At 37.3% G+C, this 15,017-nt stretch overlaps 1 protein-coding gene across 2 annotated transcripts in view; it reads left to right on the top strand.

Moving 5' to 3' along the window:
• HLH54F overlaps positions 1-12,989 on the top strand; it is a 174,329-nt gene extending 161,340 nt beyond the window's left edge. For both annotated transcript variants that reach the window (XM_067776815.1, XM_067776814.1), the window contains one exon: positions 10,887-12,989. In XM_067776815.1, the coding sequence (XP_067632916.1) occupies positions 10,887-11,255 (369 nt within the window). In that variant the 3' untranslated portion in view covers positions 11,256-12,989. The remainder of the gene's footprint in view (positions 1-10,886) is intronic.
• Positions 12,990-15,017: the final 2,028 nt, after the last annotated feature.

Genomic DNA, 15,017 nt, shown 5'->3' with positions numbered 1-15,017 from the left:
AAATCTGTATTTTTATTTTTGAGTCCGAGTTTAACTAGTTCTATCGAACTCAAAAAATAAAAATACAGATTTTACTTTTATATGTGGACTTTTATGGAAAAAGTTCGAAAAATAAAAAGGATGCATGATAATATAAAATTTTTTGAATTCGATAAGCCGTTTCTTTGTTATCAAGCCAGACTTTTATTTTTAAAATTCCGAGTTTAACTAGTTCTAGTTCTAATTAAAATTTTATTTTTATTTCGGATAAGCCGAAACTTATTTTGGCCTTAAAAAATAAAAGTCCGGATTTGACTTTTATTTCCGGACTTTTATTTTTAAAATTCCGAGTTTAACTAGTTCTATCGGATTCATGTAATAAAAATCCGAAAATAATTTTTATCTTGATCCAAATATATTAAAAATCCAAAATTAATAGTTTTGCAAGGAATTATATTATAAAAGGAATAACAGTTTCCGCCCCTGCCATCATGCGGAGTGTTGCTTTTTCTAATATCGGGGAAAGTGGCTATTAACGCCCTTATTCTAAGCTGGCAACAACGTCAAACAAAATATTTATTGTATTTTTGTTTATTTTGGGAAGGAATATTGGTTTCATTAACTTCTTTGGTCATACTTCGTTTTGTAACATCGTCACGTCAAGTTCGTTTTCCCCACAACTCAACCGTGTGCTATAAAAGGACGCTATTCATGCGGTAGAGAATAAAATGGCGGATAGTGCGGGAATCGAAATGACAAAAAATTAAATTTACATGCGACTCAGGAAAAGAAATTCCGAGGAGGAGGCGAAGTCGAAAAGGACCTCAAAAGCCTAAGGGAAAAAAGACAGGTGGAGGCCCCCGACATCACCACGAACGTGCTAGACGAGGACCAGCCGCTAAATGGTGCTGTGACTCGCACAGAGGAACACCCGGCACAACAGTCACGAGAGGCTGAAGGGGGCCTCGAATACTCTAAACCAATAGGGCAAGAGGAGGACGACGACGTCAAGACGAAGGTGCTGGACGGGGACAAACAGCCCAATGGTGCTGCGAGTCCTACAGATAAACCTCCAACACTGTAAAGTGGGGTCGAGCGAACTCCTAACCCTTGAGGAGGGTTCGTTTCACGTGGCGCTGATCCAGGAGCCGCGGCTCTCATCGGGAGGAAAGGTTTCTGGACTTAGCGCGCGCGGGTTTGGCGTTTACTACGCGCAAACGGAAGGACGGGTGCGAGCTGTAGTAATGGTAAGGAAACAGATGCATTCATATGTGCTGGCTAATTACACCACTGAGGATCTCGTAGCGGTGGCCGTTGAGCAAAAGAATAAGCAGGCATTTATCCTGGCGTCGTGCTACATGGCCCATGCTGCGGAGGTTCCACCGATGGAGTGCAAAAGGCTAGTACAGGAGGAAGGGCGCAAAGGGCGGTTGGTCGTAGGCGCAGATGCAAATGCGCACCACAATGCGTGGGGAGGAGCAGATACGAACGAGAGAGGCGAATCTCTATTTTGTTACATCCTGCAAACCAATTTGCAGATAGCCAACAGGGGAAATGTCCCTACATACATTGGTTCAACATCCAGCAATGTTCTGGATATTACATTGAGCTCCGAGCGTGATATATCAAGGTATGATTGGATGGTTCTTGATAGACCATACTTCTCCGACCATGCGTATATCAGCTTCAGCATCCCCCTAAAGAGGGTAGAGAAGGGAGGAACCTTTAGCAACCCTAGGTCAACGAACTGGAATAAATTCCAGAAACATGTAGAAACAAAACTGGGACAACCCAAATAGGTTGCTAATGTAGAGGATCTGGAGGAGTCGAATGAATTCCTAACAAGGACGCTTATGACTGCGTATAACAAAGCTTGCCCTCTAAGAAGATTCAGAGGAAAAGCAAAGCCGTCATGGTGGAGCAATGAGCTCAGTCTTATAAGAAGACAGGTAAAATAAATGTTTAAGCTCGCAAAGACCGCGGAAAGCGAAGCGTGTCGGGCGTGTACATGGATCTACTGAGGATCTAGAAGCGTGAAATTACCAGGGCGAAGAGAAACTCATGGAAAAGTTTCTGTACGGAAATAGAGTGCTCCAGCGAACAGCACGGTTAAAAAAAGTCCTAGCAAAGGGAAACATAGTCCAGGGACTAATAAAGAAAGAGAACGGGGAATGGTCACGTAATAGTGAGGAATCCCTTGATGTGCTTCTCGATACACATTTCTCATCGGGAGACGGTTTAGAAGAGCCAGCAGACGTCACTCACACTTCGATCACGGAGCTAGTAGTGCCGGGCTTGGTGACCGATACCAAGATCGAGTGGGCAGTGAAGACGTTTTCTATGTTTAAATCGCCGGGCCCAGATGGTATATTCCTGGCCATGCTACAAGTCTTAAGTAGGGCGGTCGTGGAATGGCTTAAAATAATATTCGATGGGTGCATAAGACTGAATCATGTACCGCACTCTTGGAGAAATGCTCGTTTAGCTTTTCTTCCAAAGGCGGGGAAGATCGGTCACGTGTATCCCAAAGCCTATAGACCCATTAGCTTAACATCATATCTGCTCAAAACCTTTGAGAGGCTGATAGATGTGTACATCAAGTCCAACGTGGATGAAAAGCTGCTCTCCACAACACAGCATGCGTACATTAAAGGCAAGTCGGTAGACACCGCATTGCATAGGGTGGTAATAAGCATAGAGAAATCCCTGGAATATAAGGAGTATGCTCTAGGAGTCTTCTTGGACATTGCCGGGGCTTTCAATAATGTTGCAATATGGGCGATTATGGATGTTCTTAATTACATTAAAGCACATCCTGCCTTAATCAGATGGATCGGCTGCATGTTGAATTGCAGAAAGATTACATCAGAATGGGGATTGTACGAGGCCACGAAATCAGTGGACAGGGGCACGCCGCAGGGAGGGGTGCTATCACCTCTGCTGTGGACGCTGGTCATCAACCAACTGCTGAGGCAATTCGATGAGGGACCCGTAAAACTTACGGCTTACGCAGATGACGTTGCAATTGCCATAAGTGGAAAGTTCAGACGTCCCAGTTAGATTGGGCGAGATTAAGCGAAGGCGAGAGGTGCACATGATCGACCAAGCGGGAAAGGCGTGGGTTCAAGCGCGGGGCTGTAAAGTGTCGAAGATTATGTGTAGGTCTTACAACCTTAGACTAACACAGTTGCTTCTATCATTAAAAAGAGAGGACTGTAGACTCATGACGGGTATTCTGACTGGACACTGCCTTCTGGCGCCACATGCCTTTGAATTAGGCTTGGTCAGTGATAGCAGATGTAGGAAGTGCGGGTTGGAGGAGGAAACGATCGAGCACGTTCTGTGCTCGTGCCCTGCACTTGCCAGGCTAAGACTCCAGCTATTAGGAGTTATACAACTGTCAGACCTAGAAGCAGCAAGTGGCTTAAGTCCTAGGAAGCTTCTAGTATTTGCCAAGAGGACGGAGTTATTTTATAACATAGGTCCTGGTTTTTGATAGGGTTTTTCAGTTTTGTCGTTAAAACAAACTTCTGGTAACACTACGGACTCAATAAGTCTATGTTAGGTCCTCATGGACCGGCCAGTTCAACCTAACCTAACCTTATTTGTAATAAAAAAAAATCAAAATAAAATAACAATTATGAGAGTAGTGAGAATTTAAAAATTTTTTTAAATGTCATTTTCCTCTCACCGGTTTAACTTGTAATATTTGTATCATGATACTGCCTTTCTATATTGCCGGGAGCTACCTGTTATATACCTACTCCAAACGACATCTGGAAAATGATATCTGGCCTATGGCTGGCCGAACCACTGACAAGGAGTAACTTGAATAAAAAAAACTCAAAAAGTATTTTCCATGTAACTTGTCCGGTAACTTGAACGAGGGGAGCTGAAAATGAGTTTTCGATGATAGATTATCAATATATACTTAAATAATGTTTTGAAATAGGTTATAGGTCCTATACAAACCTGATTTTGTATGTGCAATTAGACTTATAATTAGGTTAAAATACTATTCCATATTCTACTTGGTTCATAAACCTTATAAGCAGGTTGCTGTTGTTGTAGCAGTGTTTCGCCTCATCCATTAGGCGCGACCGATCACAAATTGTCGTCAATATCCTCTAACAAGAGTGCAAGGAAACTTGCAGGAGTGGACCATAGTGAGGGGGTGTTAGAGGCGTTGGTTCCACATTGCAATTAAAGAGATGGTTGGTGTCATGTGGGGACACATTGCAAGCAGGACATGCATTAGACATGTCGGGGTTAATTCTGGATAGGTAAGAGCTTTACCTTTTCTGCGAGTACTGTGTATTTTTCCTTAAGAACTGGGTTCGCCGGGAAATTCCTGGCATAGAGGTCCGATGCCTGTTTAATGAATATCACCGAAGCCTTTTTGTGTTTTTTTTGCTTCATACGGCTATGTTATCAGGTGCCGTATTTCCTCATAATGCTTACCCCTGAGAGGTGTGGCCTCTTCAAGCAGATGTGTGTTGAGATACCCATGTTTTTATGTATTCAGCAGATACTGTTTGTTCAGCATTTCATTTCTCTCCCTAATTGGGAGTACTCTCGCCTCATTATGTAGGTGGTGTTCTGGGGTCATGAGAGTATAGCCTTTAGGCTTGGCGACCATATCGGGGACGCGTAGCATGCAATAGGCCGGCCAATTGCTTTGTAAGTGGTAATGAGCATTTCTTTACCCCAAGTGCTGCCGGCAAGAGATATTTTATTACAAAGCTCATCGATGTGTGGGCCTGGACCTGTGGCCATTATTGTACAGTCATCGGCGTAAGATACAATGGTGACTCCTGGTGGCGAAGGTAGCTTCGATATGTAGAAGTTAAACAAAAGAGGGGATAAGACACCACCCTGTGGTACCCCTTGTTTAATTATTCTGGGTTTAGAGGTTATGTTCCTGAATTGCACCGATGCTTGCCGACCACACAGATACTTTGGAGACTTGGAGGAAAGGAGGACCCTTCCAAGTCTTGCAGTAACGTGCCGTGGTTGACTGTATCAAAAGTTTTTTATAGGTCTATCGCAACGAGTACTATTCTGTGGTGGGGTTTTTTATTTAAACCGCAATTTATCTGGGTGCTAATGGCATTTAGTGCGGTGATTGTGCTATGTAGTTTTCGAAAGCCATGCTGATTGGCAAGGCCCAAATTTGCAGTGAAATAGGGCAGCAGAATGGCTTCAAGTGTCTTCACTACTGGCGATAGGAGATATATCGGACGGTAGGATTCTCCTACGTTAGCTGGTTTCCCAGGCTTTAATAGCAAATCCACCCTGGCCATTTTCCATTTTTCGGGGATGACGAAGGTGGACAGGGACAGGTTGAAGACATGCGCTAGATAATTAAATTTGCCAAGTTTTTTAGCATCAACGTGGATATGCCGTCTGGGCATACTGACGATGGCATCTTCAACCTCTTTGGCGGTAATGGTAATTGGTCACGCGCTATGTATAGCTTGTTTGCGCATCTGTTGGTCCGCCGTCTGGCTTTGTCAACCGTAGAATGCATTACATATTGTCGGCAGAAAGCGCTCTCGCATTTTTTCGCATCCAACAGCCGAAGGCGATAGATATTTTGTCATTGTGCTTAGTCGGTTTCGATAGGGACTTTACGGTGGACCATAGCTTACCCACTCCGGAAGAGAGGTTACATTCCTTTAAGTGCTCCTCCCATGTCCGTATAAAGCAAGTAGTATCTTATAATAAGGTCTTACGTAAGCCTGATTTTAAATACTATGGACACATTCAGTCTATGTGAGGTCTTTATTGACCGGCCAGTTCAACCTAAGCCTGATTTTATTTAGACCACAAGCCGTATAATCAGGGTGTTTTACTCTACCTAATGGCTTAAAATAATGCCTTATATAAGCCTTATTTACTGTAGGATATGAGCCTTATGCATAACGTTATCTTTCAGATAAACCTTATGCCTGATGAAATAAGTACAGAAAAATAAGGAGTGTTTTAAGGAATACGCCATAAAACTAATATTCCTTATAGAACTAAGGCCTGATCCCATAAGCCGTTTGACTATATGAAATAAGCCTTATATAAGGTTAACATTTTTTGATGGGAATCATCATACACCGCCTAAAAGACCCGTCACATAAGCAGTTTTTCATATAGATTGCACGTATTTTTATGGAGAACAGCAGATTGAGCGACACTAGCGCCATCTTACATGAAAAAGTAGCCAACTTCCAGCTTTTGTTGAAAGCAAAGCATAAGAAGAAGAATTTGTGGGATTCAAGGGGTTGTGTAGCGCAATATATAGCTTCTCCAACCCAATTGTCAACCTCACCTTCGAGCGGCGAATCCCTTTTCACTAACAGACGAGGCTCTGGCGACCCCAAGCTCCTCATGGAACTTGAGGGTGGGGAGGGAGGGATGGCCTGAAGGTTTAATGTGGCCATATAGATCGTTCCCGAGATGGTCGAGCTAGTACCTTAATGGTGCTGTGTTACCGAAGCGTACCGGGTCTGTATCCGGCAAAGGACCATTACATCGATAGCACTCCCCAAAGCCTTATCGCTACAACAAAAACAACAAAAATTTGTCATTTGCCTTGGCTAAGGGTGCTTTAAAACTTTGTAAGTGAAATAATTTTTCCCACTCGGTACTTTTCTAAGGTTTGTCACAGTTAGGCCAGGCTTTTCAGTAGTTGGTTAAGCTAAGCTTAAACTAAGTTTGCTTAAACTCTAGACAAATTTAAACTCCAGTTAAACTACTGAGCAGTTTTTCAGTCACAGTTTAAGGCCGCCTTTGTGGTATACTTTTTTGTGCGTCAACATTGGTTTTTTTAATACGTAGATACGGCAACAGCTGGATTTTGTTTACCCAACAAACATGGAATACAAATTTCTCCAACGAAATATATATCTAATGCCGGAAGTGATATGCAACATCATTATTTAATTATTCTTAAAACAGATAGTTCTCGGGTTGATATCCAACTTCATTCTCCATTCGCTATCCAACCTTTGAGAGATTTTGGGAAATGTGCAGTTCTCAAATGAATACCCAACACATTTCTCCAGTTGATATTGGATATCGAGTTGAAATGGAGTTGAAAAAAATCTCCAAGGTGGTACGACCAAAACCAGCAGCTGTTTATTGTGAGAAATAAACACCTGGTTGATAGAAGTAATGAAGCATAATTAATGAAAAAATAAATTATACATATTTTATTTTATTTGCGTGAAAATACTGTAGAATATGGAATCTTACATTTGAGTCCAGTTGGAGAACCACAAGTTGGAAATTAAATTTTTTCATCTTAAGTAATAGAAGTGTTTGCTTTATAAAAAATTCCCTCTTTTCTGAGTACGTTATAATTCTCGAGTTGAGCCACTGTTTGGAAACAACTCTTGAGATTTTAGAAGTATGCCTAGTTATCAACATGAGCTCTAATGGTACTCAAGCCCAAATGCTTGTTTGGTATAAACGACACTATTTCGAACGAACGCAAACTAACTAGAGTTTAACCTTGCCAGATCGGCCGCTTAAGCCAAGCTTAAGCTTCAATTAAATTAGACTGAAAACTGCAGAATAAGTTTAAGCGTAGTTTAACTGACAAACTGAGTTGAACTTGTACTGAAAAACCGGGCCTTGAAAACTGCAAATTAACAAATGGACACAACACAAAATGTGTTAGCAAGTATTTTTGTTGTATAGAGGGAATGTTTATAACAGTGCTTCGCGAAAGTTTGTATGCAAATGGGCAAGGCGACATAAACTTCAAGTGCCAAGTCTGAAGTTCGGAACATTTTACGTGATTGTGGCGGTATTATTGGCATGCATAAGATTTCGTTGAAAGCATCTGTACGAAAAACTACATTGTGGCTCGGTCATAATTGAGGACGCAGACACCAAGATGCTAAATCGCGCTATTTGTAAAATGGGGGGCGCCTGATTAGTTCCGTGCCGCGTGTTACCAGTTGATTGTTGGCCTTTGCCGTTGCATATTGTTGTTGTTGTTGTACTTCATTGTTTACACATCCCAAAAACATTTGGTTGCACATTTTATCTAGTATGTATTTGTACTAGGTATGTACGTGTGGATGTATTCATGTGGCATATGTAATTTTGTTCATGCGATTTGTATATAATACTCGCCCTTTTTGTGGCCAGTCCTTTGTTTTTATAGGCATGTTAATTGTATTGTTATTGTTTTGTTTAAGTGATTGTTAACGCAATCACAATTGGGTAAATAAACACTGCAACACCACCCCTTGCACAGCTGTTAATTTTCCATTCATTTTGCATTTTGCGGTACTCCTTATTTATTAAAAATTTGTTTCAATGGAAATATTTACATATACTAAAATCCCCGTCACATAAGCAGCTTTTCAAATAGATGTGCTTAACGCAATCTTATGCACGTATTTTTATAGATAACGGCAGATCGAGCGACACTAGCGCCATCTAACATGAAAAAGTAGCCATCTTCCAACTTTTGTTGCAAGCAAAGTATACGAAGAAGAATTTAACATTTGCTTTGGCTAAGGGTGTTTTCACATTACCAAGTGAAATTATTTTTTCCCACTCGTTGCTAACTTTTCTAACATTTTTTCCAATTGAAAACTGCAATATAAGAAATGAATACGGCAGAAAATATGTTAGCAAGTATTTTTGTTTTAAAGTGAGAATGTTTATAACAAAAAAAAAATATATATTGATACTACAAAACGACCTCTTTCGGTTAGACTAGGCGAGCATGAAGCGGACATCAGAAAACAAAAAACAAGTACAGCACTAGCGCAGCATATATTAACAAGTGGACACTCAGCTGACTTTACCAACACGAAAATTATTGATAAGGAAAAGAGAGAAGCAACAAGATATACACTTGAGAGCCTGAGAATTATGGAAAGACGAGAAAAGACGATCAATAAACGCGAAGATACGGAAAACATAGCGGCCGCTTACATTGTTTGTTTACAAAACAATAATTTTTAGTATTGACAAAGCTACCATGATAGTCAGATGGTAATGATTATATTGTGATGATTTATGTTTTTAATGTTTTTTACAACTGTTTTGATTTAATGACAAAACAACGTAAGTTTATCTTGTTAAATGTTAAGCTATTCACCAAATTATTTTTCTTTGTTGTTTTGCATGTCTGTTTTGAAAACTAATTTATAATTTTCATAATTTTTATATATTGTTTGTAACAGATAAATTAATAAATATTCCCCTGATGATGCTAAAAATAAAAATATTAGCGAAACGTTGGGAAAACAGTGGAATAATTTAGTTTTATTCGCACATAAAATATAGATTGGAAAGCCTACTTACACATATATTTAATATTAAAGAAGAACCAATCGGAATATATATAAAAAAGTACTTCGCGAAATTATGTATGTGAATGGACAAGGCAAAATAAACTTCAATTGCTAAGTCTGAAGCTCCTTTATATTTACAAACGCAACAATTTGCGTGATTGTGGCGATTTTACTGGCATGCATGAGATTGCCTTGAACGCGTCTATATGAAAAACTTCATTGTGTCTCGGCCAGAATGGACAAAATAATGGCTGTACACAGCTGTTGTTTTCTATCATTAAAAGATTTTGCGAATACAAACAAATTTTGTGTGGTAATATCACTAACAAAATTTGTATCAATATTAAAGATAAATGTAGAAAAAAAACTAAATACTTTAATATAAATAATACAGTAGACCACTTTGTTTTTAGAATGATTCTAATTTCTGAAAAATTCTAATTACTGGACGTTTTTTATTTCAATAGAACCTTAAAAATTAAGTCAATTTGCATTAAAAAACTACATTGGAATTTTGTCTTATTCAATTTTATTCATAAAAATGAGAAAACATAAGGTAACAATCCAGTACAATACATTTCATTGTTTCTTTATTAAATATACGTATACATATGTATGTACATATACGCTAAATCAAAAAAACATCCAAAAAAACAAAAAATTTAATTATAATAAATATATTTTTTCATAAAATACATAAAAGATCGATAGAAATACATTAAAAAAGCCAAAAATGAATCAAAAACTTCATAACTAATATTCTGCGATGTGCAATGATTTTTTGTTAGCCTCATGATAGGTAATGGAAACAGCGTTTAAAATTGATGATTTATTCGATTTGATATAGCTGATTGCAGATGGCGCCGCATCAAATTCTAGGTCTAAGCGCTACCCTTGAACACCTTTGTCAAGTTTTCCAAGACCAGAACTTTGGTTTCCAAGGACAAAGTATTTTTCTTACGTTTATTTGCCATTTCAGAGAATTACTTTTACTTTTAAACAAACAATGCCAAACACGTGTAGGCGTATCGAATTTCACACAAAAACTAACCAAAACTGTAAAGAACCGCGAGGAAAATCCAACGAGTACCGAGCGTAACATGAATAAATTGTGGATTCCCCTTTTTATATCTATTTTGCAACAAAAAAAAAAACCAAATGCGCTCAGAAATTACAATTTTCGATTCTAATTTCAGATCGTGTAATGTATTGAAAAAGTTGATTCTAATTTCTGATTTCTGGACATTCTAATTACTGAAGGTTCTAATTTGTGAGCGACTACTGTAATAATAATAATAAATGCTATATATTCGAAAATATAAAAATGTTATAACTTTTGAATATGTTAAATTTTATTACTTTGCAATCAAGCAAGAATGTAAACAGCTGAGACATTAACGATACCCTACCAGATCGGCCGCTTAAGCTCAGTTTAAACTTCAGTCACTGCTGACTTAAAAAGCTTAATAAGTTTAAGAGTAGTTTAACTGCCAAACTGGAATGAAAAGTGCGTTTAGGCACAACGTGTATCAGCTTGATTTGAAAAAATATTGCACTTTTATCAAAAATTCTTTCTCCATTTCATATTTTTTACAGACTTGGCCCTTTGGTTTTCACAACAACAACATGCAGAGTAATAGTAGCAATGGACGGCTCTTAAATCCACTTCAATATTCTTCAGCCACAGAATGGAACCAGCACGGACGCAACAATTCCTATTTCAAATATGGACGAAGTACATGTAATGGTGATGGTAGCAGCAGTAATTGTAATATGCAAGAGTCCACAAATCTACACACACACCACTGGCATACACAAGAATCAAATCCACAGCAAATACGGGAGGAGGAATCTGCTGTTAATTATTTGTGCGGATTTTATGAAACACAACCTCACGAAATCTCCCAAATTCGCCATGAATTATATCAGACAAGTCATGCGAATGCACTAAGTTCAATACGATAAACCTGGTGTTTATATATGTATCAATATTAATTTATGAAAAAGTTTTATTTGTTATTGAAACAGGTTTAGTCGTTGCCATATCGAAAACATTGAAGCCCGTATTAAAAAGCAATTGCAATATTTAGTACTTTTGGGTTATAAAAAAAAAGACCAAATACAATATCCGTGTTTTTTTTGTACATCTATAGACGTTCACGCTTGAACTTTATATGGACTGCTAAGCGCCAAACTTTAAATACAGCTCTGAAATTGCTGCGCATAAAATTTGTACTACTAAATTTCAATACGCATTATACTCAGATGTAACTGAAATATGTGTCTATATTTCACTCTCTACACTAATTCTATGTATTCTATGCGTGTTCACTATTCATCGCAACTGATTCAGCTATATGCTATACATTATGGCCACCAGAGGTTTGTGTCTCCGATTTTAGGTACACCCTGTTCTGTAGCTAGTTATTTAACTACTGCCGCTAGATGGGTCTCCTAAGCATTATCTAAGCGAGGATAGGCGTTTTTTTACGCGCAAACGTAAACGTATACGCGTGTAAAAAAACACGGCTAATAGCACATAGTGCCTGCAGGTGTATCATTGTAATTGGAGACAATGCTTTAGAACGGGGCCACCTAAAACAACTTTTCCTTGTGTAATTAAAATACTAAAATAGCTTACCTTGTTTGATAGAGGGTCAAACATTAGCATTTTCCTAATATAAATACTTGGTTTTAAAAAAATTCAAACATAAAACAAAATATTGCTCTTTTCATGCAAAAATCTTTTTATAATTTTTAGTTGGGCCAAACTCTTTTTTAAAATGTTTGCTGGGTAGGAGCTGCTTCGGCCGATAGATTAATAAAGAAAAACCAAAAGGTTTTTACTTTTTCCCTCTATGCATTTCGGCGTTTTCGCGTCATCATCAGGAAGGTCTACATTTAAAACAGAAACATGAAAACACAAAATGAAATATAAGAATACAGCACAATCAATAGACATAAAAATTAACATTTGGAACTTTACTCACATTAATTTGATTAATTTTTTAAATTACAAAAACATCACATATTAACATTAAACGTCTTTTCCATCGATATGAAACATACAAAAAAAATTTAACCTCTTATGTTATACAAACCACTAAAAGAGTTTTTCCAATGCCAATTAAAACAATATATATTTCCGTAAAAACTTGTTACATTTGAGTTTTTCAGATGATCAAGTGGAGTATACATACATATATTATAACATTTCCGCCTTAAATGCGTACTTCCAAATGAGTCAGTTGAACGCGTTTACATTGTACAATAGTCGTGTTTTTTTATACACGTAAACGTCTATACGCTTAAACTTCATATGGACTGCTAAGCGTCAAACTTTAAATACACCTCTGAAATTACTGCGCATAAAATGTGTACTACTAAATTTCAATACGCATTATACTCAGATTTAACTGAAATATGTGTCTTTCCGAACCTCAATAACTGTGGTCCAGAATATTGCAGCTTTAGATGCTTAAAGCTGTTTCACAACTTCTGTCAGGTAGAGTGTGAGGTAGCACACTTGTTTACTAAGAAGTTCTATGTTCTAGTTCTATGATCCGTATAGTGGTTAACGACCCGATATTTCAAACTTAAAGACTCAAGCACAACTTTGGTTACGTAAATATAACTAAATAAATGAATATTAACAAAGCAAACCCAAACAAACAAAAATATATGCACATACATATGCATCCATACCAGGCATGCTTAACGAACGAAACGATATCATTTCGTTACGATAATCAACGCTAATAAACGAAACGAAGTCACTTTGTTTCGTTTATTAACGTTAAGATCGTCAAATTAACGTTAATTTGACGTTCTTAACGTTAATAAACGAAACGAAGTGACTTCGTTTCGTTTATTAGCGTTGATTATCGTAACGAAATGATATCGTTTCGTTCGTTAAGCATGCCTGATCCATACACACATAAATATGGATATGTATGTATATATACATGTGCATGCTGATATGTGCAAGTGATGGGCGTGAGATAAACAGGATTTTTTTGTTTTACTATTCGAATAGTTCGGTATGTAGTATTCGAATAATAAGAAAAGGAATTCGAATAAATGAAAGCGAATAAACGAATAAATATTATTCGAATTATTTGAAACGAATAAATTTATTCGTTTATTCGAATAACGTTTATTCCAATATAATTCGAAAATAATACCACCACTAATGAAAACATTCCATGTATTGGTTTTAGTGATTTCTTGACCATTGAGCTTTTAGATTTTAGACGCTGATTTTTGTCACAGTACATCTTTTCTCATGTTTTATGCCCAGTTTTTCAGTGCAAGTTTAAACTCCAGTTAAAGTTGACTAAAGTTTAACTTTACCACTTTGTTCGTTAACAGAACGTTGTGCTGCTCATCTCAGCTTAAGTGGCAGTCAACTTTAGTCTTTTATCATCGCAATGTGTGGCGAAGTTGATTCTATCTATTTAAAAGACCGTTGGGGAAAATCCTGCAGGAAACAATAAAAATTGTAACACGATCTTTTTCTCAGATGTTAAAATGCAAGTAAAAGTCAAATGGTTAATATGGCGACGAAAATCATTGTATAAGTATTTTGATTTTCAATAGGTTACCAAAAATTTTAAATTTTATTTTCGCTGCATTTACAGCTAAAGATAATACGGCTTTTTCGAAAATAGGCACAGACATACATATTTGGTTAGCTGCAACATCTATAAGTAGTGGCGCATGCATTTTATTTTGATTGTCTTTATAGTTAAAGAGGAAACGGCTGTTATACATTTTCACTGTGTTCGCTTAATGAAGCAAGTGGCCCTGTTTGAAAAGGAAAACTTAATTATTTCATTAAACAAAATTGTTATCACATTAAGTTTCTGTGTGAAATTGGTATCATATTGCTTTTAAAATTTTTTTGTTAATGATGTTATTTTGTAATATTTCTCCAAAAAAATCAGTAACATGAAAGAATTAAATTTTTTTTTTTTTTTTGGTTTTTAAGATTTCTTTTAAAGTATATACACGTGCTTGGAATTTATAGGACAGTTTAAGATTTTAGGTATATATTTTGATGAATATGAACGTCATATACTATTGGATTTTTTGCGACCTGTGTTCTTGCAACTATTTGGCGATTCTGCTGGCTCAAGGTCTCTTTAAATAAAACACATAGGTTTTTTTCCTTTCCGATATATTTCGGTTACACTACGGTAACCGTCCTCAGGGAACTACAAACGTACAAAAAAATTTTTTTTATTAATAAATAAAACCAAAAACTTTACACTAATATTGATTAAAAATATCACATACATTATTTTACACGTCCTTCCGCCGTGACGTGGAGTTTGGTACTGGTCGTTTGTTTGTTAGTAAATATTTATAGTTGTGAGCGGAATGGTCAATGTCAGTTTTATAGTTCAGTCTAATGTGTTCTGGAGTGTTTACGATATTTGGCATTTCCAATGTAAATCGCTTATGGTAGTGTTGCTCTTGTTGTAGAATGCTCGCGCTCTCGAAGCTCGGTATATGGCCGCTAGCTGCACAGTGAGACATTAGTGCAGTTTTTTGATTATTAGACTGTTGGCAATATTTTAAATCTGATTTGTGTTGTGACAATCTGGTTTTTAATTTTGATTTTGTTGTTCCTACGTAAACGCTGTTACATGGTTCGTTGTTTTTGCCGCCGCATGGGATTTTATATATGACATTACTTTTTTCGGTTTCGGGTATCTTTGCTTT

The sequence above is a fragment of the Eurosta solidaginis genome, chromosome 3 (assembly GCF_040869045.1).
Source record: "Eurosta solidaginis isolate ZX-2024a chromosome 3, ASM4086904v1, whole genome shotgun sequence".
Classification (NCBI taxonomy): Eukaryota; Metazoa; Arthropoda; class Insecta; order Diptera; family Tephritidae; genus Eurosta; species Eurosta solidaginis.
This window is presented reverse-complemented; position numbering and strand designations above follow the sequence as displayed.